Below are 27,125 nucleotides of genomic sequence, written 5' to 3'. Positions count from 1 at the left end.
TTTCCAGTCTGCGATCAGTTTAAGCATTCTGGTTCAAGAAAGAGCTCTGATGCTCGAGCAACTCTCTTGTAATCTGTCGGTAAATGGCGTCGCAAACATCTGAGAACTCGCTTTAGGGAGCTTTTAGCCTATGTCTTAGTGCACATACTGTTGACCGACATTTTTTAATGGAGGAAAAAATGTCTCACGTGGCCACAAATCTATAACCAGTGAGCGTCGTATTGGCCCTCCAACTTATTTGTACACGCGACTTATAATAATGTGTCTGAACTGCGAGGAGAGTTTCTGGACGGAAACTGTAGGAAATGTAAGGAAAACGGTGAAGTTGAAAATGATTGCGATTAAGATGAAGTGTTCGTGCGTCAGTCCGCTTACCAAGGTTGCTCTATTATCGCCAAAAACCATTGCAACTGACTCGAGAAATCTTAGAGGCTGAAATGATAGACCGGTCAGGTTGGTCCTGCGTGGCCAACCTACCTATTGCTCCTACTGGTAAGGAGCTTACTGGTAAGGAGCTTACTGGTAAGGAGCTTACTGGTAAGGAGTTTACTGGTAAAGAGTTTACTTGCGTAAACGTATGAATGTGTCACCTGCTGCTCTTGCGTGATGTTTGCCCGGTTTTTTCAGGAATATATACTGGTCCGAGGATCAAAACACACTGTTGCAAGTCAGCGCTCGTGTGTTCCATGGTTATTCCGTGTGTACTCTTCTGTATTTGCGCTGTACATTTCCATCATGAAAGAAACCGTGTCGGGGCTGATACACATTTTATCGGGTAGGTGTGTGGTTCATTGCCACACCACCACCATCGTAAATTAGTGCTCGAAACCGTACTCACACTTCATGCCAGTTTTATTTTAGCTCTCAGAAACATAGGAACTCCACAATGAAACGGTTGATGCCAGGATTCCTTGAAGCACTCGACGAGTAGGTTCCAAACTTCGATGATAATATGGTAATGGCACTGTACAGTGTCGTCCACCTTTGAGAAGGAACCACTGAGAGCATCTCGGCTAACGGCGCCTAACGCAGCCTCTGCAATGTTTCTTCCACAGGCAAAGTAGCAAGCACTCACAGAATTCAATTAGCCTTTGTAGCCGTAGCCGCCATAGCCGCCGTATCCAAAGCCACCGCCGTAGCCGCCATATCCAAAGCCACCGCCGTACCCACCATATCCAAAGCCTCCGCCGTAACCGAGACCGTATCCTCCGCCAAGGCCGGAGTGGGCGAGGAGGGCTCCTCCAGGGCTGACCTTGTTCACATGGTGCACTGTCTTCACCAGGAAGGCAGGCCCAGCCACAGCCTTAGAGAATCCGGGGCCTCCACTGAGAAGAGCAACACTGCTGCCGATGCCCACACCGCCTAGGCCGAAGCCTCCGCCGCCCACGCCGCCACCGTATCCAAAGCCACCGCCGTAGCCATAGCCTCCACCATAGCCTAGGCCGTAGCCCAAACCATAGCCACCATAGCCAAGACCTCCGTATCCGAGACCATAGCCACCGCCGAGTCCACCGGTAATGACAGTGGCCAGGGTGGCGCAGAGGATGACGATGGTGCCCTGCGGGTGCAATTTCGAAGTTCTAGTCACCCTCTCTAGACACTTGATCAAACACTGCCCACCATGAATGTTCGTGGTACACTGTGCATTGCTTTTTTGTTTCAGGAGAACGCTTTATGCGCCTGTGTGCGATAACTGCCAGCCTCTTTCCTATTTATTTCTCTCTTCCCAGCTGATGAATCTTGTAACTTAAATTTCTGAACAATAAAACGAGAGCACATTGGTTGGATTCCATAAAATTGCAACATTTAGGAAAGTGGAGTGATTTTTCAGGCAACTAGTGGCTGTTTTCAGAGAACAAGGAAAATAATATTTAAAAGAACTAGAAAACTTTACGCTTGGAAGTGTGTTGCATAAAATGTATACATGGTGCGCAACTGGGATATGTGCAGTCATTTGGATGTTTGATTTTAGTATCTCCTAATATTCACATAACGCTACTCAGTCATGACCTTGCATTGTATAAATATTCAGAGCAAAAGGTCGAATGTATGTAACGCGAATTGCAGCATCTAAAAACAAGCCTTCGAAAACCAACAGATTAGTGCAGAGTAGGAACTAATTTTTTCGTTCGCAACCCGTTCCCGCATTCTGGTAACGCTTCGAAATCTAGCCGTACTGTTTGCAGTTAACAATCGGGAAAGCAGTTGCAACAGACCACTTTTTTTGCGGTGTGCTTGTAGACAATACTTTTAAAACTCTTCAATAGATTTCGTCGGAGGCCGTGAGTCATGACACCCAGGTTGCTTTGCTCTCCTTTCCGATTACACTCAAACGTATGACTTCATGGCATTTCACTAGAGGCTGTAGTTGGAATGATGTACTCCGAATGAAAGAGTAGCAATGACGTTTTGTTTTCGAGCAACAGCGCCTGAACCTATTTTTCTGCGGTATATAAAGGCGCGAAAAAATTAACACCTTTTGAGTAGTATTTATACAGCATGCATAATATAAATATTTTAGCAAGATGCTGTACGTGAAAACAGTTTTCCTTGTTATGATTCCTAATCGGTATTCCGAATAAATCGTGAGCTGCCCAAAGCAATATATATTTTTACTGATGGCTACATCACCACAAATAAACGCCAGCATCCATTGTGCTGGGAGTAACTATTGCAGCAAACTTAGATCGCACGCTACAGATTCGAGTGGATGCTTCTGCCGATCGCCGAAAAGTGATGTAGCTGTATTGGGCATAAGCGCAATATTGAAACATCGAGCGTGTTATATGGGAAAGGAATTTCTATTGTGTACTCCTCCATATGTAACGGAGGCTGAACAACTCAAATGGGCCAACCACTTCAAAGTAGTTACATTTCTACATCTGCATGTCTTTTTCCAGAAGGATAGCATCGAAATTTAGCACTCTTTGTAATTTCCCTTTCAATTCTTCCTTGCTATTCCACATTCACGCTAAGCAAGAGCACGCCTAATCGTAATGCCAAACCTGTGACCGCCTAAAACGTTGTCACTTTGCAATTATAGTTATGCTACTTAACGTCGCTTTTCAGCTTTTCAGCTCAGCTCCTTCAGTGACAACTTTACGTCCGTGCTCACCAAGGCGTTCATGGCTTTCGCTGCTCCTGTTTTCTCGGTAGACTGTCGAAGGCAGATGGCTCACTGCTCCGTTCGGGCCTGCTTTTATACCTTAAACTGCACGAGGAACACGCTGTTTTAGCCCGACGGAGGTCACGTATTCGGCGTGTTATCATGGATGAGAGGAGGCTCAACGGGACGGCAGAAACGGTTTAAGCGGAAAACCCCTAAACCCAGTCACAGTGTCGTATTACCCTGGGTGCTTCCGCGATCTCTGCACTCCCCTGCATAGGAAAAATGGCGGAAACAAAGCGTCCGAGCGAGCTCGCGTTCCCAAATGCAGCACTGGGTCTGTGGCCCAGTTATCTATAGGCCCTGCTTCCCGGGCCTTCCTCTGGTTTAGCCAATGTCTGCACTGCGGGAGACACGGCCTCTATCGCAAACCGCTTGCTGGGTTAAAGACGGAAGGACGCATGCAAGTTACCAAACTTAAGTGCGGGAAATTGTAATCTTGTCATTATCACTCACCCTAACTCCCTTAAACCATAAACTATCAATGCGTACTGAAGAGGAATGAACAGCGTGCAGACTTGCGGAGGCTGGAAGAGGACTCGAGGAAAAGGCGGGAAGCGTTAGAAAGTGCAGTCTGCAACAGAATCGCGGAATCGCGACGAGTGATGTGTGTGACGGATGCGGTGCAGTGGACACACTAGAACACTTACTCCTTCACTGTGCCGCTTTCGCCGATGCTCGTCGCGATATGTTTGCGGCCTATCGGGCGCAGGGCATACTACCAGACTCCATCAAGACGCTATTGTGGCCGCAGGGCAGTGCGCGCACTCGTGAGCGAACTTTGGTGAGCCTCTGTGCATTCCTCGAACACACGGGCTTGACGTCCCGTCTGTTCTCCGTCAGGTAGTTACACGCAGTGACCGAACGCTCCGCGAGTTCTACCTTGAACGATTAATAACTGGACGCCCCACTCCAGTTGTAACCTACACAGTGCTGTGCGCGTGTGTGATTTAATTCCTCTAAAATGAACTAATCACGCGCACAACCTGGACACATTACTTATTGTGTAAATAGTTTGTACATATTACTTCTCCCCCTGTCCTCTATTCCTGTCCCCTCACCTCTTTCATTTCATTTCTCCATTCTGCCTGCTGTCCTTTATTTCCGCTGCCCCAGCTCAGGTGCTTCAGTATCGATGGCAGATGCCGGGGCTAGCAAAAATCTTTTCCTTCCTTTTTACTATTATTTTTAATAAAACCACTACCACCACCACCACAGTATGATAGGAGTCGGTAACACTAGGAGCTTTAAGAGATGGTATGCAGTTACAAACGAAATACTGTTTTATTTTTTTAACAGTTAGCAAGCTTATTTTAACTAAATGGAACAAACTCTCAGCGGCAGATCAGCCGGGATTGGCCCTTACTGAAGAGCTGTAGGGTTCGAACGTGAACTCAGCGGTGTAAGCAGAGCGTTTACTGCTAATTTTCAAAGGCGTAAATATTGTGTTTTATTTCTTTCGTTTTAGTTGGGGATTTTGCTAAATATTACCTTGTATTTCATGCAATCGGCAACAATGTATTATTTCATGCCCATTTTCTTTATGTGCCTAACAAGCTTCCACTTTTAATGCACAGACGGACAGCAGTACCGTGCGTAATAATCAATCAAAAAGAAAGGATTGCTGAGCTAAGTACTGTTAAGCTTACGTTTTAATTCCATCGAGTGGTGTAGATTATGGCTCAGAATCAGTAGATCTGTATAGATCGGTATAGTTGGCAACTTCAATTCCTCGCGTCTCCCGTTCACACTTGTTGATCTCTTTACGCCAAGTGGCAATTCTTGAGAAGGCTTTGGCCGACTAGGCGGCTGATGCTGCGGCAGAAGCTGCCTGCCGCTGGCGTTTGCGACGTCCTGGTTGCTGCGCAATTTATCGAGCGCGAGCTTCGTCTCAGGCATGGATCGGCATCAGCGGCCTTGAGGTCACAATTCTTAAGTGGTAGCTGTCGCGCCTCCGTGATAGCTACCGCCGGTTCCAGCTTCGCTCCTCCGCGTTGTGACGACGCGCGTCACCGGACAGGTGGAATCATGTGACATTGCCTGACGGTGACGTCAAACATCCGTTGGTGACGTCATAGAACTGTACGCCTGGAGACCGCTCATAAACCTAATGATATGCAGCTCTCGCTGTAAATCAATGCATCAAAGAATTTTTGCTGGTTTACATTTTCGCACGCGAAAGCCGGCGATGTATGATGTGGCCAGACGTCTGTCGACGCAGGCGCAGCTACAAGAGTCAGCAGTACATCCGCCCAGTAGACCGGTTAGCCCTAACAGGACCAGGACACCTGGGAAACCGAGATCGCACGGTCAGTGTTGCTACTGCCGCATTGCTGCTGTCAAGTGATGTGCTTTGGTCGCTTGAACGCTTTCTACTCCGCAGACTTGCAAGGTATTGACAGTTGACAGGTATTGACAGGTATTGACAGAAGTTGTCCATGTATTCCGTCTGAAGCCGTAATATGCGCGCTAAAAGCCGCTGCATTTCCATGTTCTATTTTCGCAACATCCGTTTTTTTCCCTTACTAGTCGCATTATTTTTTTTAATGCACCGGGTCGATGCTTCTTTGAGAGGGGAGTAATGCCGCGAATATTTGCAGTGTTAGTTCGTTTTTCAAATCTGCCGCCACACCACTTTATCGCTTTGTTTGCGACGCAAGACGCGACTAGATTTATCTCCATTGATCGCAGCCAGGCAGAGCTAATTCTACGTTGTTCCGGAATGTTCTAGTAACCTTGCGGTCTTTATCTCGAAAGTTTGCTATCAGCTTTAAATTGAGCACGGCCGACAGCGGCGGGCATTCTGTTCGACGACCGCCGAGCACGCTTGTCGCTTCGCGGCCGCCGAGTGATTCAGTCCGTTTTGGGTGCAAATCAGCCCCAATAAACAGTTTTCTTTTAGAAGACGCTTTCGTCCGTCTTCATCGCTGCTTCGACTGCCGTCACCACTACGTGACAATATGTTAATTTTACAGCCACAACTGTTAAACACCCGCTCCTGGGTTTTGCGTCGTAGTCGTCGTAGTCATAGTAGTCGGCGTAATCGGTGAGTGCGTTGCCATGGGAACCAATCGGAGGGTGGTTTTCGTTGAACGGGGGGACTGTGGTGACAATGGAGCAATCCCCCCACGGAATATGGTCACCGTGGACGGAGGACGTTATGTCGAGAACGTGAAAATGGGTAACGAGAGAGTGTTCATCACAGAAACCACCCGGTGGGTGGTTGGTGTGGAAGATGGAGAGAGAGAATGGCGAGAGCGGAGGAATGTAGCGCGGTCCACCTGAGGCAGTTTGTGCAAGACGCTCCAACGGAGGACTTCATTGTTGGCGCCACGCGCAAGAGCAAAGACCTGCAAAAGAGAAGCGAAAATCGAATGTGTGTGAAAAAGTAAAAAAAAAAACGCTCTAAAGCTAGGTAGATATGGAGTCACTCTCACATTTTTTACCTGAACACATTGTAAAATTCGTAAACTATAAATATCTTGGCACCTGTCGCTGAATCTCGCGTGACGCATTACTAACTCTGCTGTTACTTTGAACTGGATACGATTAGAAGGGTCTTTGTAAACGGGAATGGCGACCGCCGTTGCCCGTGATGTGGTGCGAACCTTGTGACGTCATGACAGCTTGCCCAACGTGGCAGGTGGCTCATGGCCACGGAATTGTAAGCAAACTGTCCACCTTGAATGGTGGCACCTAAATTAATCACTGGTCGCGATAGATTGCTCGGGAAGAGAAACCTGGGTCTTGAAAGCCCCACCAGTGGATGTATTTGAAAGACCCACTTGCAAGGGTAGTGGCACATTACTTAAGTGCTGCACCGGTGCGCCCGGAGTGGGACGAGGATTCCCAGCGATCTATGCGTGTAAGGTAGAGAATGTGCACATATGGGCATTTGCTACCACAGAATCAGCAATAGAAAATGTTAACATATTCAAACTACTCACCGAGGATCGGCTAAGAATTTTTAAAATTTTTATTTCCACCTTTCTTCTTTTCCGCTCTGTTTCAATTATTTCCAAGGGCTTTAAGCAAATCTATTAACCCCTTTTCTATAACACCGATTTGTTCGTTTCTGCGGTGTTTATAGTCAGTTAACGAAGCCTCGAATACACCATCACCAAGCTTGAGCCAGCGACGAAGAGGACCAGCGGATGTCGGGTCTTGGTGCTGTTGAAAACGTTTATTTATCGAATTATGCCGCAGGTTGTTTTGATGGGCCGTAAGGACAGCCCGGGGCCCATTGGTTTCTATCGCCGCTCTTGCCTGGTTCTAAGCCGGTTTTTCCTATGTGAGCTGGACAGCTCTGCCTTCCAGTCTTCGACTTGCACATAGTATAAAAAGGCTTCCAGAGACGGCCGTAGTGCCCCGTATCAAGATAAAGGCGTTTCGTCACAATATCACAATGAAGTTGTATCAATTCATGAAATACAATACTGACAAAGGCGTGGGGAAGCTTGTAAACTAGAAAATGAGAGAGGTTGCGAAAGATTGAGAGTTTTTGTATCTTTGCTGTAACCTGAAATTTTTTCGTTCCGTAGAGCTTATTAATGTAAGACACCGTTAGTATTGCGTACCAGTGATCCCAGTTCAATGCAGAGTTGTGCATAAGGCGTTGGAAGTGAATAATTACTTGTAATAATTTGGAATTTCTTGCAATTTCGTTGTTAACAGCTTATTTTTTAAACCATAACTTTGCGGTTAAGTAAATTACATTCTCTTTCAATCAGTTACTGGTGATCGGTTGTTTTTTGAAAAGTTATTTGAAAGCAATGACACAGCTTTAAAATATTACGAGGGCACCCAAGCAATTCTTATGAAGTGTAGATGCGAGAGCATTGCTTCTCGCTGAGTGTGTTGCTGATTTGTTGTTTCGAAGACCGAACCAGTCTCCCATCTCTATGGGTCGTAGTTGAAGTCCTGGTTTGGCATATGTGGCGACGCCGGCGGCAACATTGTCAATGCCATCGCCAATGAACCCAACGAACGCCCCAGGTCTATTGCAGCAGGAGGAATGAGGAGGCATTCGCGTGCCGCGTTTCTGCCATGCGTGCCTGCCAAGGGTTGTTGCAAAGCGAGCCAAGTAAGGTGAGAGATAGTCTCGCATTAAAACCTCAACTTGATGAAAAACACCGGCGCTAGCGGGGATGTTTCCTTCATGACAGAGCTACAATGGTCAAGCGGTAGATAAACATCGCGCGCGATCATGTTCAGACCGCCACCGGGTCACTGCGGCCTCTTGCGGCAGTTCCCGTCCCGAGAAATATCACGCGACAAGTCCACAGAGACTCCAATCCCTTCTATGTCGCAGTGCAGCAACTTACCTTCCACTGCAGCCGACCATCGGCTCCAACACACGGTGCGCGATGCGAATATAGCTCAAGAAGGCGTGTAATGCAAATGATTGGGATGGCCAAGTTGGTGATGATTCATACTTAAGCCGCGCGAAAATCAAGGACAAAGCGAGCGAGAAGACACGAGACGGGCACAGACTATCACCTGATATTTTATTGCGAAAAAGTGCCTATATATATTATATATATTGTAGAACTCCCAGCGTAAAACCCAAAAACAGAAAACCCATCAAAATCACACTCGTTTGCACGTGCTTGTCAATTCGTTCTTATCGAACAAAACCGCGCTCCCCCCCCCCCCCCCCAAAAAAAAAAATAAAAAAAATAAACGCAAACAGGGAGACACTCCCATCAAACCAACAGTCAGTACTACCTGCTCCAGCTGAAAAAGTTGCTCAAGAAAGGTATCTCCCTATCAAGTAGACAGACGCAGGGTGATGCGTCACAAGCATCTGCTTCTTTCTTGATTAGGTAGGCTTACACAAACTCTCTGCATATCTGATCTCGGTGTCTCAATACGATACTCTCAATAGATCGCGATGGCGCCCGTGCGATGGCGCACCCGTGCCAAGCGGCGCGAAATGCAGCGAGCTCGGCGACAGATGCAGCGAGTCTAGCTACAAATATAAAAAATATCTCTGCAATCCAATGGTCTGGTTTTTTGACAAATCAAGCAAAACGGTGATATAGCTCCAGAAACTTCATTTAACCACTTCTACTTAACAAATCCAGCTTTCTTGAACGGCGCTTTTTCGAAGTACGGCACCAGCCACACCCACACACGCGCGCATGACACCACTGCCAGGAACGCTATACGACGAAGGGTAGCATCACAATTTTCATCGAGAGTCTGGGAAGGAACACAATTGAAGGGGATATGTCTTCGATTCGAAACCTTGTCGCAAGAAATCCTCCAAATTGACTAGCACGTGTAGCTACACTGCAACGGGGAGTCGTATGACACTACCCGGGACGCTGTTCGACAAACGGTTGCGTCACAATGCTGGTATGATTGTCAGGAAAACAGGCGCCACATGCAGGTCGGTCAGTGGGTATTATATATAGACGAACTACATGTATATCAACGTCTAAAGTGGCTGTGCACGGGTTGCTGTATGCGTCATACGGCTGCCTAATGAAGTCAACCCGCTTTTCTTGCCATCGCTGGGATTTTTCTACCATCTCCTAGTAAACGCACTGAAACACAGACATACACGCCGCCGGCTTTCACCGTAATGAGACTAGTAATGCTTTCGCATTAAAAAGTAATCCGGCGTGCTAGCTCACCTCTTCATGAGCAGGTCGCTCTCTGTCGTGGTTCAAGGGACCGAACTTACAAGACCCAGCGGCCCGCATTCATTTTTGGCCGGTAATACGCGCATCATGTACCCTTCACTCTGTGCTTTTCATTGGTGCGCATTTTGTCACCAAGGCGCGTTGAGTCAGGGTGGGAAACTCCGTAACACGCCTTTCTCGAGCCGATATAGACGTGAGCGCCACTTCCTCTCTCAGGAAATACAAACCTACCTGCGGCATGCTGGTATAATTACCTAATTATGCCTCCAAAGTTTATCGATCCTCTGGCGTTCTTAAACGCAGAAATGGTTTTAATTACCATTCGTTACCTGTGTTTTACTGCACAAGTGCTATACATTAAAAAAAAACAATTACCTGAGTCGTTATATTAGTCACCAGGATTTTTCAGAAAGCACTGGATAGTTCCATCCGCCCAACACAGTGCAAAATCGGGAGGCTGCCTCTAGATGCAACTTCGTCGATATGACCTCTCCAAATAATTATCACTCGATCTTGCTTACAAGTACGTACTCTAAACTATTTGAACAAGAATCTTTTTGCCATCCTTGGTAAATTTCTCGGGTCTAATTAATTTTTTACACCCGCACAGCAAGGTTTTCTAATGTCATTCTCCTGCCCCGCTTGACTTGCCTGCGGAACTGGAAATTTCACCATATTTTAGATCGAGGATAAGAAGTATGCTGCATTTCCTATGATTACTCCAAAGCATTCGACAAGGTATGTCATCGTTTAATATATTTTAACCTAACCCTACTGAATATTGAATATAACGTTCTCAAGTGGATTGATTACTATCTTAACCGATCGCAGTTCGTTTTTACTCACAATTATAACTAGCCTTTCAGCGAAGCTACTCGGGTGTACCATAATGGTGAGTGCTTGAACACCTTTTGTTTCCTGCAAATATTAATTACGTCTGTTCCAATGTATCTTCAAACATAGACCGACCTGCTTACGGCTAGATTGTTTTTCGTCAACTAAAATCATTAGACGTTGTTACAACCTGATATCTCCAACATTTTTTTTTGTGTAATAAATGATTTATGGAACTCAATCTTAATAACTGTAACATTATGCGAACATCAACATGCGCGAACACTGCGCCTGTGTGCTCTCTAAATAACATTCCGTTAGAAGAGGCCACTACATATAAATACCTGGATGTCCACATCTCTGCCGCTCTCACTTGCACGCGCCGTATAAAGTATATTCCTAACAGCGCTAACCGCAAGTTGGGATATGTGCGCCGCAACTTTTCGAAAGGCCCATCGTCCTTGAAGTTGTTACCTTAAAAAAACGCCAGCACCTGCCGCACTTCATTGCAGTGCCGCCATAATGAATCCCTACCACGAAAAATACTCGCAGAGCTGCTCCACAACAACTCTGTTCATTTTACCTTCTCCAAATCTAACAATTCTGTGATGGTAATAAGTATGAATGCGGATGTTTCTTTACCACTCTCATCATCCCGCCGTTATATATAACTCGTCTAAGCCTTTTCAATAAGCTGTGCCATCATTATACGCTACGCGATGCCTTTATTACTTGCTCCTGAAACGTGCCACACCGCATTAATAAAATTCACAAAGTTGCAATTGAAACACGTGACACCATATCTGTATTATAACATTTATAGACGCATGCATCAGGTAAATGGAACCACCTTTCAGCAGAAATTGTCGACATTAGTATTAACCAGTATTTTTCGAACAGCACTAGCTAATAATGTCCAACATGAAGGTGAAAACTATTTTTTTTATTACTTTCATTTTATGTATTTTATGATTTGTAATCAGTCCGCTCTTTAATGCCTCCGGCCCTGACGGTTCAATATATAAATATAAAAATAGCGGTCGGGGGTAGCCAGCTGGTTCGTCGTATTGTTGTCATGATAACAGTTAGTTCGAGGAATCAAGGGTTATGTCAATGCTGATATAGGGTGAGTGTGGCAGGAGAGAGCGCTACGCGACCGAGTGACGCTGTTTCCTAGTTCAAATAGAGCTTCGATGGCCGACCCTTTTTTCCCTGTAAGTGAAGTTACTTCCCAGTGTACTTTCAATTAATTGTGTGACGTTTCTGAACTAATCCCTCTTAAGCCTGTTTCCTTAGGAACGTGCTTATAACCAACACACGTATTGTTTGGAGTAATGCCATGAAAACGTGTGCAATGGAAGAAAAAATACGCGCAGGCATTAAGGAATGATCCCGCTGGGCGTTATTTTGTGCGTCAGTGCAGTGATACACTGAATTGCATGAATGCTATCAAAGTGAATTGTAGGCACTGAAATAAACTTCTACGCCTCAATGCGGTTCTTTCTCAATTTTATTAGCACGTTGGAGAGCCCACGCTGTATCCTCACATCATCAACGAGAAAATGCGCAGGAAAAGTTCCACAAGATGCACAAATATTATACATTTCTGCGCTATATCCAGTCACGGACGAGTGATAATTTTACCGTCGGCACTGCCAACGTATGCAGCTTGCTCTTCAGCAGGGCCGAGTAGTCGTCGTCCATGAAATGTTAGGGGCCAAGGCGTCAATCCTTAATTCGCTGCCTCTTCCTATTCACCGCCAAGGGCTCCCAATTGACGTAATTCGGTCACTTACCGCAGAGGCAAAAATAAAATAACTAGAATGAAAAAGAAAATCGCCAAGTTTCTATAAATATTTGCAAATAGGGCGACAAGAGGTGGCTGCTTGTAAGAAAATACGCAGTCAAAGCGACAATTTCGCCAAGTTCGGTAGAATTTACTAGGCTTATTTGTGGATCTCTACTAGCTTATGGCCTCATCATTGTCTGATTATCGCGAGGGATGATTTTTGATTTTTTTTCTTTTTTCCTTAAACCTGACTTCACGTTTACGATGGATTTAGGTGACACGCTATCAGCTTTGCAAGTGACCTACTGCCGGAGAATATTTAGCGCCTTCGTGCCTACAACTTGTGGAACTTCGCTCACCATGCCGAAGTCTGCCGCTTTTTCTGCTGGGGCTACGCTGAAATAAAGAGTGCGGACGACAGAAGCAGGGACTTTTGCACCAAGCCTGCGAATAGCAGTCGCCCCCGTCGAGTTTGTTGCTACTTTTCTCTCGAAAGGGCACAGTGAACGAGCTCTGCAAGATTGTCTGGCTTCTGCATTGGTTGAGTGAGAGATTTATCTTTATGTTTACAATTATAATGATTATTAATACACGTGAACAAAACGTTGAGCAGCTGGGTGGACGACTAGCTATAATTTTTGAAGTCTGACTCTCGATTATTCGTTTGCAATTTGTGCTTGTCGTCTGTCGGCGGTGCTAAACGTAGCGCGACGTGTGCATCGGCAGCTGCGTTCCTTTTTCCCGGCACCCAGCAGTCCGTCAGCCCAACTCATTCTCTGCATTCATCCATTGACAGCCTTGGAGATGCACTAGCCTCGCTCGAGCTTTGTTGGCGGGCTCCAGGGAATTTTGATTTTAAGGAGGAAAACTTCCTCCTGCGGGAGAATAATTAGTGTCTTCGTGAAGACACTTTGTAGGCCTCGGCTCGCCATGCCGAGATGTTTGCCTCTCTTCGAGCTGAGGTTCGCTGCCAGAGAGAGGAGTTGGCGCAACGCCGGCTAGGTCTCAGCATGAGCTACTTTCGACAAGCCCCTGCAGAGGAACGACCCCATTTATGATACTCTAAAGATACCAGCCGCAAACTACTCTGCTGCAATTTTCCAATTTTCTTTTTTCCTGTTTTCTTTGTTCTCTCACTGAACGACAAATAAAGCGCCACCTGGCGAGATTAAGAAGACAACGTTGGGGGCAGTTCCGTTCATCGCTGGACCGTCGCAAACCGCTGTCGCGTATTTGGCATGTAGCCAGGAGCTTGTGTTCACCCCCACATAAACGGTATCCTTTCCGTACCATGTCAATTTACCAACGCCGTAATAATGTAGAGGTAGTAGAAGAATTCTGAAAAATGGTTGTGGGCACAACTCCGGTAGCATCAAAAAGTTTGGAGGCTTTTGTGCCACCTTCACCAGACGACCATTACGACATGCTTTTCACGATGCCTGAAGTAGAAGCTGCTCTTTCCTCGTGTAGGCGTCATCTACACCTTCTACTGACGGGGACTTCGTACGCGTCTCTCTCGCACCTTGGCATGAAAGGCCGAACTGCACTGCTCAATTACTACAATAATACACGGGCTTCCGGAATCGTTCCAGAACACTGGAAGATCAGCCGCCTGGTTGCTTTTTTGAAGCCTGGAAAGCCTGCTTATGAGCTTACCTCATTCCGGCCAGTTGCACTAGCAAGCTGCGTTGGTAAGGTTATGGAGCGAATGGTGCTGGCTTGGCTCGAATGGTTTTTAGAGCAGAATGCTCTCTATCCGGACATGATGACCGGGTTCCGGCGGGGACGTTCTTCGATTGACAACATAATCGACCTCATATCGACAGCGGAACATGAAAAACGTAGTCACCGACTCGTCGCTGCTGTCTTCTTAGACATCAAAGGGGCTACGATAATGTACTTCATGACGCCATCCTTGATGCCCTTGATGACATAGGCGTTGGCGGCCGGTTGTACTCGTGGATTGTGAGCTACCTCAACGGCCGGTCCGTTTACATGTCTACGCCTGATGTAGAGACTACCCGTCATCAGGTTTGCCGTGGAGTTCCTCAGGGAGGAGTTCTCAGCCCAACCCTATTTAACATAGCATTGATTGGACAGGTGAGTGAACTTCCCACTCACATTCACATCAGTGCGTATGCTGATATCTGCATCTGGGCTTCGGGTTCAACACGTCCGCAAATGCGCGCGAGATTACAACGTGCCGTGTCATCTACTTCAAGGTACCTACGACGTCAAGGTTTGCACTTAGCAGCTGAAAAATGTGCTGTGGTCGCATTCACGCGCAAGTCTGTCGGTCGCTACCCGATAACATTTCAAGGGGTTGCAATACGGTATGTCTCCCACCACAGATTTTTGGGCATTATTATTGACCGCCATCTGTCATGGTCAAGGCATATAAATATGCTAAAGAAGAGACTCTCTTTTTTTGCCATGTCCTTCGCTTCGTAGCAGGCATTATGGGGCTAACGGAGCGATCCTTGCTAAGACTTTACGATACTCTCTTTATAGGCTACATTCGTTACAGCCTTCCTGTACTCTCTACTATGAGCACTTCCTGCTTGCGGACATTAGAGAGTGTCCAAGCACAGGCGCTTAAGACATGCCTCGGAATACCATGTTGTACCTCGAACAAAGGCACGATTGGGGAATCTCGTGCGTGCCCAATATCGATCTACTTGTCACATGAACCACTTCGTGTATATTTACGCGCTTACACGGCATCGCTGTCGCCCGCTGACGGAGATTTTTAATTAGCGACCGGACAGCTGTTTTGCACGTGCACTCGCTTCCATCGATCCGAATTGACATCAGACTATGCCCTGCCGCATCATCCCTTGCAGCCACAATGGGTGATGGCCGAGCCTTCAGTATGCCTGCATGTCCCTGGCATAATCCAGAAATCTGATACCGGTTAGCGGACTGAAGCAACTTGCTCTTGCCTACATCTGGTCAGAATACCAAAACTGTGTGCACGTATACACAGATGGGTCTGCGTCACCAAAGGCATCAACAGCAGCTTTCGCGAACCCCGCTCAGCAGACGACCCGCACAATCTTTTTAGGACACAAGTCTACTTCAACCGCTGCAGAGTTTGCGGGCCTTCGGGAAGCGATCCGCCACATCTGCGGAGAACCGCCTCAGGAGTGGTGCAGTTTCACTGAATGCAAACCTGCGCTACAAATTTTGGGATGCTTCCTACTCCACACCGCATACCAAGCTCTGGCTCTTGATATCATTAGCCTCCTGTCATTTGCTCAGGAAAAAGGCCACCGTATAGTGTTTCAGTGGATCCCTGGACACTGCGGACTCGATGGAAATGAGACCGCCTGTAGCAGTGTGCACCGTCACTTACACGCGCGCACAAGACGGTCACTGCGTATGTCTCAGCTCTTAAGCTGAAGCAAGGAGCGCCTTCAGCAGTGGCCTGCGTACAGCTGTGCCGTTCTCTAGACCGGACACCACTTATCTCTTTTCGGAATCAATGAGAAGTGCGACGGCTAGGTAATGGGCCCTACTAGACACTCGACACATACGCCTTAAACGGCTAGATCCGGCGATGACCTTTTCTGCTCCTCGCGGAATACCACGCCCTATTACATGCGGAATCCATAGATTACGTTTAAACGTCGCCTTTACGCGCAAATGCTTGCACTTAATAGGACAAGCGGACTCCCCGGACTGTACCACATGTGGCGTGCAAGAGACTATAGAACATGTTTCAGTAGCGGACTCCCCGGACTGTACCACATGTGGCGTGCAAGAGACTATAGAACATGTTTTAGTGCTGAGTCCAGCATATACACGTGAAAGACATGCTTGCATCGGTTTTGAGGTCTATAGACAGAAGGCCTCTCTCGTAGGATTTGATCCTCGGCGCTTGGCCAGATAGTTTGAATACTGTACGATCAACGCGAGCGCTCTTATGTTTTTTAAGCGACACGGACCTTGCCTCGCGTTTGTGATGTTAGAAAGTGGCATTTTTATGTATTTTTTCATCTGCTTCCTCCAATCATCATCACCCCCCATAGTGCCCTCTTTTTTTCTCCTCTCTCCGTTCCCCAGTGCAGAGTAGCAGGCCAGATATCTTTCAGGCGAACCTCTCTGCCTTTCAAGTCAATAAACCCTCTCTCTCACTAGTGCATAGAAGAACCATCGAAGCCTGGCCATCACTGGGGCATTCAGCTCATCCGCATCAAAAATGCATGGGGCCCACAATGAGGGCGAATTATATGGCCTTAATAAAAGGTAGGATGATTTAATTGCTTGCATTACCTTTTAAAAATCCTCTACAACTGCTCCGACCTTCAGTCTTTGAATAAGGTCTCCTTGATTCGTCTTGAGCAGTTTTTGCGATACGTTTGTAAGCGTTGAAATCTATCTGAAGAGCGTTTTGTTTCATATAATATTAAAGATGTAAAAACGCAATGTTTCGAACGCTTTATGGGCGTACGGAGATGCGTGGTAGCAAGTTATAGTCGCAGGCGTTGAGTGAAGCATAATTTAAAAAGATTTTTAATGTTTTCTGTGGAGCCACTCGGCATTTCCCCCTGCATCTAGCTACGTCAAGGTTAACTTGCCCCGATTATTGGAACGTCACCGAAGCCAGGGGTTCACAGAAACAACCAGTGCTTTCCGGTGACGCCGACGTTTTCGTCGTTTGGCCTGTAGACAGTGACGTCAGGGTACACTTGAGCACTGGCGCCACCCGATACCGGAACTGTAGGTAAAAATTATTCGCTTCAAAATCATTATTAACGCTATGCACTGGAGTTTTCACCTCATTTTCACGATTACTGGCCACGTATGTCTGTTTCAATGAAAAAAAGGTACATCCATATATAATATTGCCAAACCCGTTTAATACATATGTCGCAGCCACCGCCCTTCCGGCTGCCACAGTGACGGCGCTTCGTTCTTCGTCACAGTGCACCTCGTTAACTACGTAGTGACTGCGATAGCTTATTCTACAATATTGGCAAAGCCCTCCTCACCCAATGCGACGTAATTCATCGAGCCACCTCCGCCTATCATTCGCAAGCCAACGGCCTCACCGAGCAATTTAACCGCTGCCTCGGGGCCGTGCTCTCTATGTACGTCGCTTCTAACCACTTGATTTGGGATCCTGCTCTTCGTTGCGTGACTTAAACATATAATACCGCAACGCAGTCTACTACTGGTTTCTCTCCTTTCTTCTTTACGGCCGCCATCCATCCGTTTCAATAGCTAGCATTCTACCTTATAAACCAGATGTCTCCGAATATACTCCTGCTTCTGAGGATGCACACCACACAGTCGCCGAATTGCCCGCTTACTCACGGCAGACACCGAGTATCGCCAGATATCCCGCCACAACAGCGCTTACACCACACACATTTTCCTTCTGGCACCCTTGTGTGACTCTGGATACCATCAAGAAATCCTGGATTGCCCTCAAAGTTTCTTGCCAAGTATCACAGCCCTCACCACTTCTTGAACGGGGCATCTCCATTAACTACATCGTGGAACCCATCACGCTGTCTCTCAATCTCCGCCGCCGCGGACGCGAGACAGTACATGTACAGCGCCTTAAGCCCTACTAAGAACTCGCCATTTTACCGTCGCCGTAAGCCGCCAGGATGGCCGCTGTTCTCCCCGGGGGTGACTGTAAAGAAGACGCACATGCATGGCAAAGACGAAGATGACCATGCGCTTCAGGCGCGGGTGTCTGTGGCTAACCTGGCAGACCTCTGTTTTCCGTCATACCGGCTCCATTAAGTAAAAAGCTGGCTTACATAATATTGACTTTTTTGTTTATTATAACAAAAGGAGCTACCGTGACAAAGGTACTTCACTGAGTAGCAAGAAGGGGCAGCTGCCTTTATTTGCTGGCATCTAATTATCCAATTCAACGCTTTCATAAACAGATAAATGAAGGTACATTTATAATCAAGCTAAGTGAGCTCCACTTTAATACATCAGGAGAAATCACAAGAAATTAGTGCAAAAAAATGCGCGGAACAAGCAGCAGTGCTTACTTAGAGGAGAGCATCAATTAATAAAAACTGAATCAATTGTACTTTTAATGGCAATGGGCAAACTGAAACATAATCGGTACGAGTTACGAAATTACACTTGATTTTAGAGTGAGTTATTTAGACCCGCACATTTGCAACAATGAAACAAGCGATCGAATTAAGTTGTCCACTTGGGTACGAAAGAAGAATTACAGGAGGACCCACAAAGGCTTTTTAACGAGAAGTTATAATGTATTTATTTAAAAGGAAGAGTTGTAAGGGGTATCTGTGTTTGACTTGGCAGACCTTAGTTTCTTTGCGCCGCTGCTCCCGCCATCCCGGCTCCGTTATATAAAAACGCGGCGTACACAATGCTTACTTCTTTTTCGTTTACTGCATTTGTCATTTGTGAAATGAATTTGCCGTATGTCTGGCATTTACTATACATTAACACATGACTCCAACGAGCTTGGTATTCACATGTTGCTGGCAGATTTACACAACCGTTTCTATCAATGTGCAAATTTTTGCGCTATGATCACGGAGTGCATCCAGCCACGGTGCCGAAGTATGTTCTTTTTGTTGACAAAGTGGTTAATAAGGGTCTTAAGCATCTAGAGTAGTCTTTCTTAACTAGCCTGATGACGTTACAGCCGCCATAATAAAAACTTTCGGGGATTTTTCGTACCCGTTTTAACAACGAATTTTAATAACTCTCCGAGAAGTACACCTTTCCACGCATATGGAAAATTAGCGTGTGTTTTTCACCTCTTTGAATAAGCCAATAAATCTGAAGTTTCTGACAACCAACCTATTTCCACTCGATGTGCGGCACGTGAGATTTGCGAATCAGCTTTGCATGAAGTGCTTTCCATTTGTCTCAAACATGTTACTCCACATAATTTGCCTGACGTTCACATCAAGTTGTGCTACAGCTTAGTCATGTTTATGGCGCATACCTTACATGCAGCCATTCAATAAAGTCAAGTATACGCTGCATAGCGGTGAACAGAGGAATTAGACGGGCCTGTTGACACATGGCGGACAAAGTTAGAGACGCAACAAGCTGGACATTGTAGAAGGAAACTTGTTTTCTGCCGGCAAAATTTTATGTATATTGCTAGGGCTGCAATAAATTCTTTCAGCTCTAAGTTAGCACCCATTCCACGTTTTCATCTGCGGTGTCCCGTTTCAGGGCAGATAATTTTATGTGCTGTGAACTCTGATATAAGAAAACTTTTGAAAGCTATTACTCACCTGTTATGTTCCGAAAAGTTTCTGCCCAGGCTTTGAATTTGAAATTCAAACGCTCCTAGTCATCTGTCTTTTTAATCACTGCTGTATTTAAGCATCATTAGACAGACGCAATATGTATACAGTACACGCGAGAAGTTCCAAAGGACTGCGTAATAGGGCCTCTTTCATGACTTCTGTGTTTTGTTATACGGCGTGTCCTCTATGCTTAGGAACACCGCACACCTTTATGCTCATCAAATTATTTCCCAAAGCCATACATTATTTCAGGATGTTATTTATTGCAATGCGACTTATATGCCTTCTTCTTGGCTCTTCTTGAAGAATAGACTTACTCTATATTAGTCTAAAATCCAGGTTTCTTTTTTGTTGACGCGTAAAACGCACATCCTTCAGTACGCTTATTCTGTAAATTGTGGGCTGTTGTACACGATTGATGAAATACTGACCTCGTCGTACTTCTAGATTGTGACCTCAGCTTCTCCTCTCATACAAATCCCGTTTCACTGCGGGCTAGGAGCGCTCTTGGTTTTGTTTGCGGGCTTTCGAGAGAGCTGTGTGGCCTACTTCCTTTCTGGAAGTTCTTTACTTCCATAAAATTCCGTTTCTTGAATTTCCATCTCTGGATAGAGGTATTACTCGCAAATTGAAGTATGCTAAAGCCGGTAGATATGATAAATGTTTTTTGTGCATATTCTAAGATCTTTTCTTCATTGCACGAAATTCAAGTTTTCAAGACTGAATAACTAATTGCGTTTACGTCCACTGAACTGCCGCCTGGTACGGGTTCATCAAATTTTTTTTTTGTGTGTGAAAACTCCCGCATGGTAGCATACGGGCCCCCAGCTGCTAGCATGTATGCTCAAACTGGAAAAAATTGCAGATTGTTTCCGCCCTCCTCAAGTCACACTCGCATTTGCACAGACTTCGAAATTTTCATTTCTTTTTTTTTACCTTGGAAGTTTTCGCTGTCTTCGTTCAAATCTCCGGCTCACTGCGTTACATTCTGAGTAGTTCGTTTGTATCACAACTAACTTCTTGGAACTAATGTATCATCTATATATTTCTTGTGCGTTCTTTGTTTATTTAAATTTCATTTTCCGATTATATCTGTCCCATCAGGATGTTTTTCTTGATCTTTTAGTTGAAAACCTTGTTTTTGCGGATGGTTGTTTTGAACGCGTGTATAGATTTATTGTGCATTTATTGCAACCTTTATAATCTGCACATTTTTGCTTAAGGCTGTTTTTACATCATCTTTCCTTTGCGCATGTTGTCCGTGTCATATGAGCCTGTAAGTTATGCTTTATAATGCGTCATTCTGGATGACACATATTTTTCTTTTCCCTTCTTTCCTCTCCTTTTTATTTCGTTCTTCTATTGGTTGCGGTTTTTTTATGAAATATACGCATCTTTTTTCTCGTTTTTGTGCAATAGCAAATAGCTCGTGATTGTTCTTGCGAATGTAATATAAGAACAATTGACTTATAGTATTAATAATAATAAAAATATTTATAGCTTTGGATTAATAGCTATAAAAAGAAAAATGATAGGTGTAACGTTAAGAGAACGGAAGCGGGCAGAGTGGGTGAGGGAACAAACGCGGGTCAATTACATCCCATTCGAAATCACGCAGAAGAAATAGGCTTGGACAGGGCACACAACCCTGGCCAATCCCCCGCCCTGGGTGTCTGCCATTGTTTTAGAGGCAACAGCAAACACGCAATGCGAAGGCAAGATAACCGCTGGTCCTCAAGGGTGACGGAGTGGATTCCAAGATAAGGCAAGCATAGCAAGGGGCGGCAAAAGGTTAGGTGGGCGGATGAGATTAATAAACTTGCAGGGGTGTGGCGGCAGCAGCTGGCAGAGACAGAGTTAATTAGAGAGACACGGGAGAGGCCTCTGCCCTGCAGCAGGCGTAGTCAGGCTGATGATGATGATTATTATTAACATACCAAGCACCTACAGAAGTTCCTCGCTACTTGGTCAGTGTTGTGCCTAGCTTTGCAGAAACAAAAAAAATCGAAGGGTACAGTTAAGCTCCGCCTAAAGGGTATGACGTGAATAGCGTAAATTATCATTCTTTACTTTACATTCGTGATGCCTGAGATTCCTCATATTACTCCTGGCGCAGTGGTGCAGCGGTTAAGTGATGCGCCACTGCCCTGCGATGGCAGGTGCTCCCGGCGGTGGGCCTTGACTGGCCCAGGTTGCTCTTCCCGAGCGACTAACCACTAATTTAATTGCCACCTGCCACGGCGGCCAATTTGCTCACTATCAGATTGGCAGGTTGTGATGACGCCGCAAGGTCGCCAGACCTAGGCGGACCACCTGCCTCCCACGGTGCTCTCTGGGTACCACATGCCAGAGTCATGCTCGTCATTTTACGCTCACATCGCTGATAACGCCGACGCCGGATTTTCTGGGCAATGGAGCCTTTAACGCAGTTGCGTTAAACCTGAAGTTACTATAACACCATGTTAACAGGTCCCCAAAGCACTGTGTACTTTTTAGGCAAGAAGATTGAAATTGATATCATCACAGCAGCGTTAGTTTCCTCGCTAACGGCACGAACACGAAGCACATGCAAGCTTACGTTTAGGAGAGACGCCTGTGTTTCCAATGAAAGTACTTAGCTAAAGACGCCAGAGGAACCGAATTGGTTTCTTTTGTTAGGGATGATTTGACAATGGGGTGCAGAATATTTGTTGATATTTCTGCATGAAGAAAGAAAAAGGAAACACAGGAGCACACTTTTAATCTGCCTCCACGCTCGCTTCAGAGTTGTCGGTCCAAAAACCAAGGAGAGGCACATGCCGTTTCAGGTCGTTCTTGTAGAGTTGCGGAATGCGCTGGTGGAGCCGCATCCGCAAAGCAAGGCAGTTCTTGGTTTTTGTTTCTTCACTATGTAACCAATCGTCCGCACACACTCAAACAAGAAATCACCCCTTGTAGCCGTAGCCGCCATAGCCGTAGCCACCACCATATCCAAGTCCGCCGTAGCCAAGTCCGCCGTAGCCAAGACCACCATATCCGAGGCCGTATCCTCCACCGAGGCCAGAATGAGCGAGGAGGGCTCCTCCACTGCTGACCTTGTTGACATGGTGCACCGACCTCACCAAAAAGGCAGGCCCAGCCACAGCCTTAGCGAATGGGGGGCCTCCACTCAAAAGGGCCACGCTGCTACCGACGCCGACGCCGCCTACACCCAAGCCGCCAACGCCCAGGCCGCCACCGCCCAGGCCAGCGCCGTAACCAAGCCCTCCGCCGTAGCCAAGACCATATCCACCGTATCCGAGGCCGCCAGCCATTGCAGTTGCCAGAGCGGCGCAGAGAAAGACGGCGGTGTTCTGCGTGCGTTGTTCACATTAAGTTGCGCTTGCACTGATTTGGATTACGGCGTTTAACGCCTCAAATACACTCAGACTATGAAGGAAGCCATTCCAGAGGGCTCCGGCCGACTTCGATAACCTGTGGTTCTTTAACATGCAGTGATGTCGCACAGCACACGGGTGTCAAGGACTTTGCCTCCACCGAAATGCGACCCCCGCGGCCGGTCCCAAACCCGCTTCTATCGGGTGAGCAGCCGAGCACCATGACCACTGAACCACTGCGGCGGCTAAGTTGCGCTTGCACTAAAGAATGGCTGAGTTTTCATTGCTCGTATACGTACGCGGTGTAGAGATGCCTCTGAAACTCCGTGATGACTGACGAAGGCGACTTTAAGATTTCAGTTCGTTGTGATATTCAATATAAAACTGAAATACCCAGCTGTAACGCCAATATGTATCTTAACACTTCTGTGTCAAGCACAGCCTCTTACTGGGCCCTGCTCTCCGCCTACCTCTATATGAATACCAGCCATGAGTCATTTGAATGAAGTCAGCAAAAACAGCACCTCCGGCCTGTAATTAGATATGTTATATTTACACACAGGAGAAAACAAAAACTGTCGCCGCGGAGGCTGAGTGGTTAATGCGCTCGGCTGCCGGCCCGAAAGACGCGGGTTCGATCCAGGCCGCGGTGGTCGAATTTCGATAGAGGCGAAATTCTAGAGGCCCATGTGCTGGACGATGTCAGTGCACGTAAAAGAACCCCAGGTGGTCGAAGTTTCCGGAACCCTTCACTACGGCGTCCCTCATAGCCTTAGTCGCTCTGGGACGTTAAACCCCCATAAAGCAAACCATAAACCAAACAAAACAAAAACTTCCCTCTTTAGGCGTACAAAACCGTCGTGTGTGTATTAGAATCAAATAAATATTTAGTTAAATTTTAATATCCTGTATTAAAAAAATACCATTAAGTTTACAGTTCTGTTCAAAATATGACTAAATAACAAATATGAAAACTATACGACGATTGCAGAGAAAACAAATAACTCCAAGAGGAAATTATATTCAGTTGTGTAGGAAGAGGGCGTGTTTCGGCTGCGCTGCTTCCGCTTCATTGCCCGCCGCGGTGGTTCAGTGGTTAGGGCGCTCGGCTACTGATCCGGAGTTCCCGGGTTCGAACCCGACCGCGGCGGCTGCGTTTTTATGGAGGAAAAACGCTAAGGCGCCCGTGCACTGTGCGATGTCAGTGCACGTTAAAGATACCCAGGTGGTCGAAATTATTCTGGAGCCCTCCACTACGGCACCACTTCCTTTCTTCTGCCACTCCCTCCTTTATCCCTTCACTTACGGCGCGGTTCTGTGTCCAACGATATATGAGACAGATACTGTGCCATTTCCTTTCCCCAAAAATCAATTATTTTTATTATAAGCTTCTGCATAATATCATACTTAACAATGAAGGCTCACTATCTAAAACTCTAAGGAAAGCTCAACACCTAAATAAAAAATTTCGCGCAAACGCTTAAAACTGTTTAACCAAAGCATTTCAGTGCTTGTAGGGCCCTTCTTTGGGAGCTCTAGAAGAAAAGACGGGAATTTTTCTCTCAAGAATAACACACACAATATCTCGGCATGATGAAACCATTTGTAAACGAGAAAACAAAAAGATCTGCCAACCCCATTCAAGGACTCTTTGTGACCAGGATTGGCGGCGGCAATGGCGGCGACCATTATAAATTGTGGAGCTGAACAACCAGAAACGACACATGGACTACAAAATACGCCGTAGTGCAGGGCTCTGGATTAGATTATAGCGACTGCGATTCATTATTATTCGCTGACATCGCGCAGCGTACGGTTCTTACTGGCGGTGGGAAGATCAATCCAGCTTTTTCATGCAAAAAAAAAAAATAAGTGATGGTGCTTTTCTGGTTTATATTTTTGCCAAACCAAATGTAAACACACCCTGAAAGAATCTCGCACACAGAACGCAGGGCTTGCTGGCAAAAAAGCAAAAGATATCAGCAACAGCATCTTATTAAAGGTGCCTTTGTGGCCGCTGTAATCGCAACGTGGGAATTGTCATTTCTTGAACAGAAAAAAATAAATCTGCGTAGCTCCTCGATAACTGAAAACAGCTCTGCTTAATGCTTAACACCTCTTCTGACTTAAATTGGAGAAAAGTGTAAAACATTTTGCATATTAGCGGCTGTTCACGTTACGTTTTTCACTGCGGTGGTACTCACGACAATATAGCGCATGGCAGAAAACAGTTCTCTGCATATACGCTTAAAAGCGACACCGTTTGCCGCAGAAACACTTTTATAAGCAATGAGTACACGAAAAAACATACATTTGGTTTAGGGATGAAATACGTCTTCGAGAATTAGTCAATGGTGGTGATAATTGATCGCTAGTGTCGCAAAGCTTTCTGTAGTTAATATGTAATATAGCCAGAATCTTCTCAACAAAAAATTTGAAGTTCTTTAAACTGGTATTTTAATGCACGAGGAACAATGAATTTGTTTCCTTTCTGTTTTTGGAGCTGCAACTAATCTGTATAGGTTATTTTCATCCCGACTGCTAGCTGTAGGTTCAGCAGAGCTGAGCTGAGCTGTGCTGTGCTGCTTAATTCTTCTGGCTCATTTCACCTCTTTGTATAATAAGATTCGGTACTAAGCAAGCAAAACTGCTGGGCAATGAAAAAACAAAGATTTATTTACGAAGGGCAATCTGTTACCGTTGCCAGGATCATGTTTTCATGCTTATTAACTCAAAACATAGTCTTGCATTATTTCTTCCTCAACGAGCTTTCTGGTCGCCGTTGGTTACACTCTGATATTACACCTGAGACAGTTAGAATTCAAAGAAGAAAAAACAAATTGCAGCCTCTAGATTTTCTAAGCAAACTTTTACCCATTTTCTTTTTCATGAGTAACTGCACACATATCTGTTCAATTCCGCAATTTACGTAATAATTAAAAAAAAACCTGATAAGCAGGCTGCTAAAAAGGAGAATATTTACAATCACTCTTATAATGGCAAGGTCGTAATGTATTTATTGCGCGAATATTTTTCCAACAATTTTCCTCTGCATAACTTTTTCGACAGGCTTAGTTCAGTGCAGTGAAAGTTTCATGCCCGTGGTGACAGTGCGTACTGGCTTGTGCTTCAGCACATCATTGAAAATCTAACAGTGCCACTTGGCCGCCGCTTTTCAAATTGCTGTCTTAAAGTCGAGCATATGGTAAAATCTTGCGCCGCAACGGAAAACTTTCAACATGCTTTTTAGACGGAGTTTCCTGATCGCGCTTTTTCTGACCGAGGATGCAAGTCCCAACATTGCCTGGTGCCTATAGTTTGCAGGAGGTGGCTTTTTTTCGCTTGCTTGTTTTCAAGGATAACCCATTCGCAGAGATGCTCCTCGATCGTGCCCACCCTGTAAGCCAATGCGTCACTATGCAGGTAGCGGTGCCTGCCCACATTCACGCTGCCCACATTCAGACCCACAACCCCAATATGCCCAGCTCTCCGGTCGTGCTCACCAAGGCGTTCATGGTTCCGGCTGCTGCTGCTGCTTCAACTTTTCGAGAGCGGGATGTCTGGTCCCATCACTCCGGTCCCGCTTATATACGCTAACTCTCCGGGGCACCAGCGCTTGAAGTTCGATGGAGTCACGTAGTAGGTGGCGATATCGCATGCACTCTGCACACAGTGGCGAAAAGAAACGCTTGAATATGGGTCTCGTGGTTACTTCCGTGATCCAAAACTAATCTGCATGCGAAGAAAGCGGAAACAAAAAAAAATCGACGGAAGTTCGCAATGCGTACTCTATTAAGGCGCCCATCGTCCGCATCTCTTGTCTCCCTAGCCCGGGGCACTCTTTTCCGCGAAGCACTAGTGAGAAACGCGCGGGATATTAAGCGTGCGGTATCGCGCTCTTCGTATCGCCACTTCTCTTGCAGCAGAGCTGGTGTGCCCAAGGCGCAGGCCACTTGCACTCCAATAGAAAATAAAAAAGATTGAAACCCATGGGGTGACATCATTCGTCAAACGCTCACTCTTGCGATTTAGTGCAGTTCATTCCAGGCAAACTTTCGTCAG

General features: G+C 46.0%; 2 protein-coding genes across 2 annotated transcripts; both read right to left on the bottom strand.

Annotated features, from left to right (window-relative positions):
• Positions 1-855: 855 nt before the first annotated feature.
• On the bottom strand, positions 856-3,150 carry LOC144119296 (uncharacterized). Its single transcript, XM_077651957.1, has 2 exons — positions 3,116-3,150; positions 856-1,558 (listed from the first exon to the last, which is right to left on the bottom strand). Exons 1-2 carry the CDS (start codon positions 3,125-3,127, stop codon positions 1,085-1,087), a joined length of 486 nt encoding a protein of 161 aa, XP_077508083.1. The 5' UTR covers positions 3,128-3,150; the 3' UTR covers positions 856-1,084.
• A 19,280-nt stretch (positions 3,151-22,430) lies between these two features.
• On the bottom strand, positions 22,431-26,599 carry LOC144119295 (uncharacterized). The gene is made up of 2 exons (XM_077651956.1): positions 26,567-26,599; positions 22,431-23,039 (listed from the first exon to the last, which is right to left on the bottom strand). Exons 1-2 carry the CDS (start codon positions 26,576-26,578, stop codon positions 22,632-22,634), a joined length of 420 nt encoding a protein of 139 aa, XP_077508082.1. The 5' UTR covers positions 26,579-26,599; the 3' UTR covers positions 22,431-22,631.
• Between the last annotated feature and the right edge of the window lie 526 nt (positions 26,600-27,125).

This window comes from Amblyomma americanum, chromosome 2 (genome assembly GCF_052857255.1).
Source record: "Amblyomma americanum isolate KBUSLIRL-KWMA chromosome 2, ASM5285725v1, whole genome shotgun sequence".
Taxonomy (NCBI): Eukaryota; Metazoa; Arthropoda; class Arachnida; order Ixodida; family Ixodidae; genus Amblyomma; species Amblyomma americanum.
The sequence above is the reverse complement of the archived record's forward strand: the minus strand, read 5'-3'. Positions and strand labels throughout refer to the sequence as shown.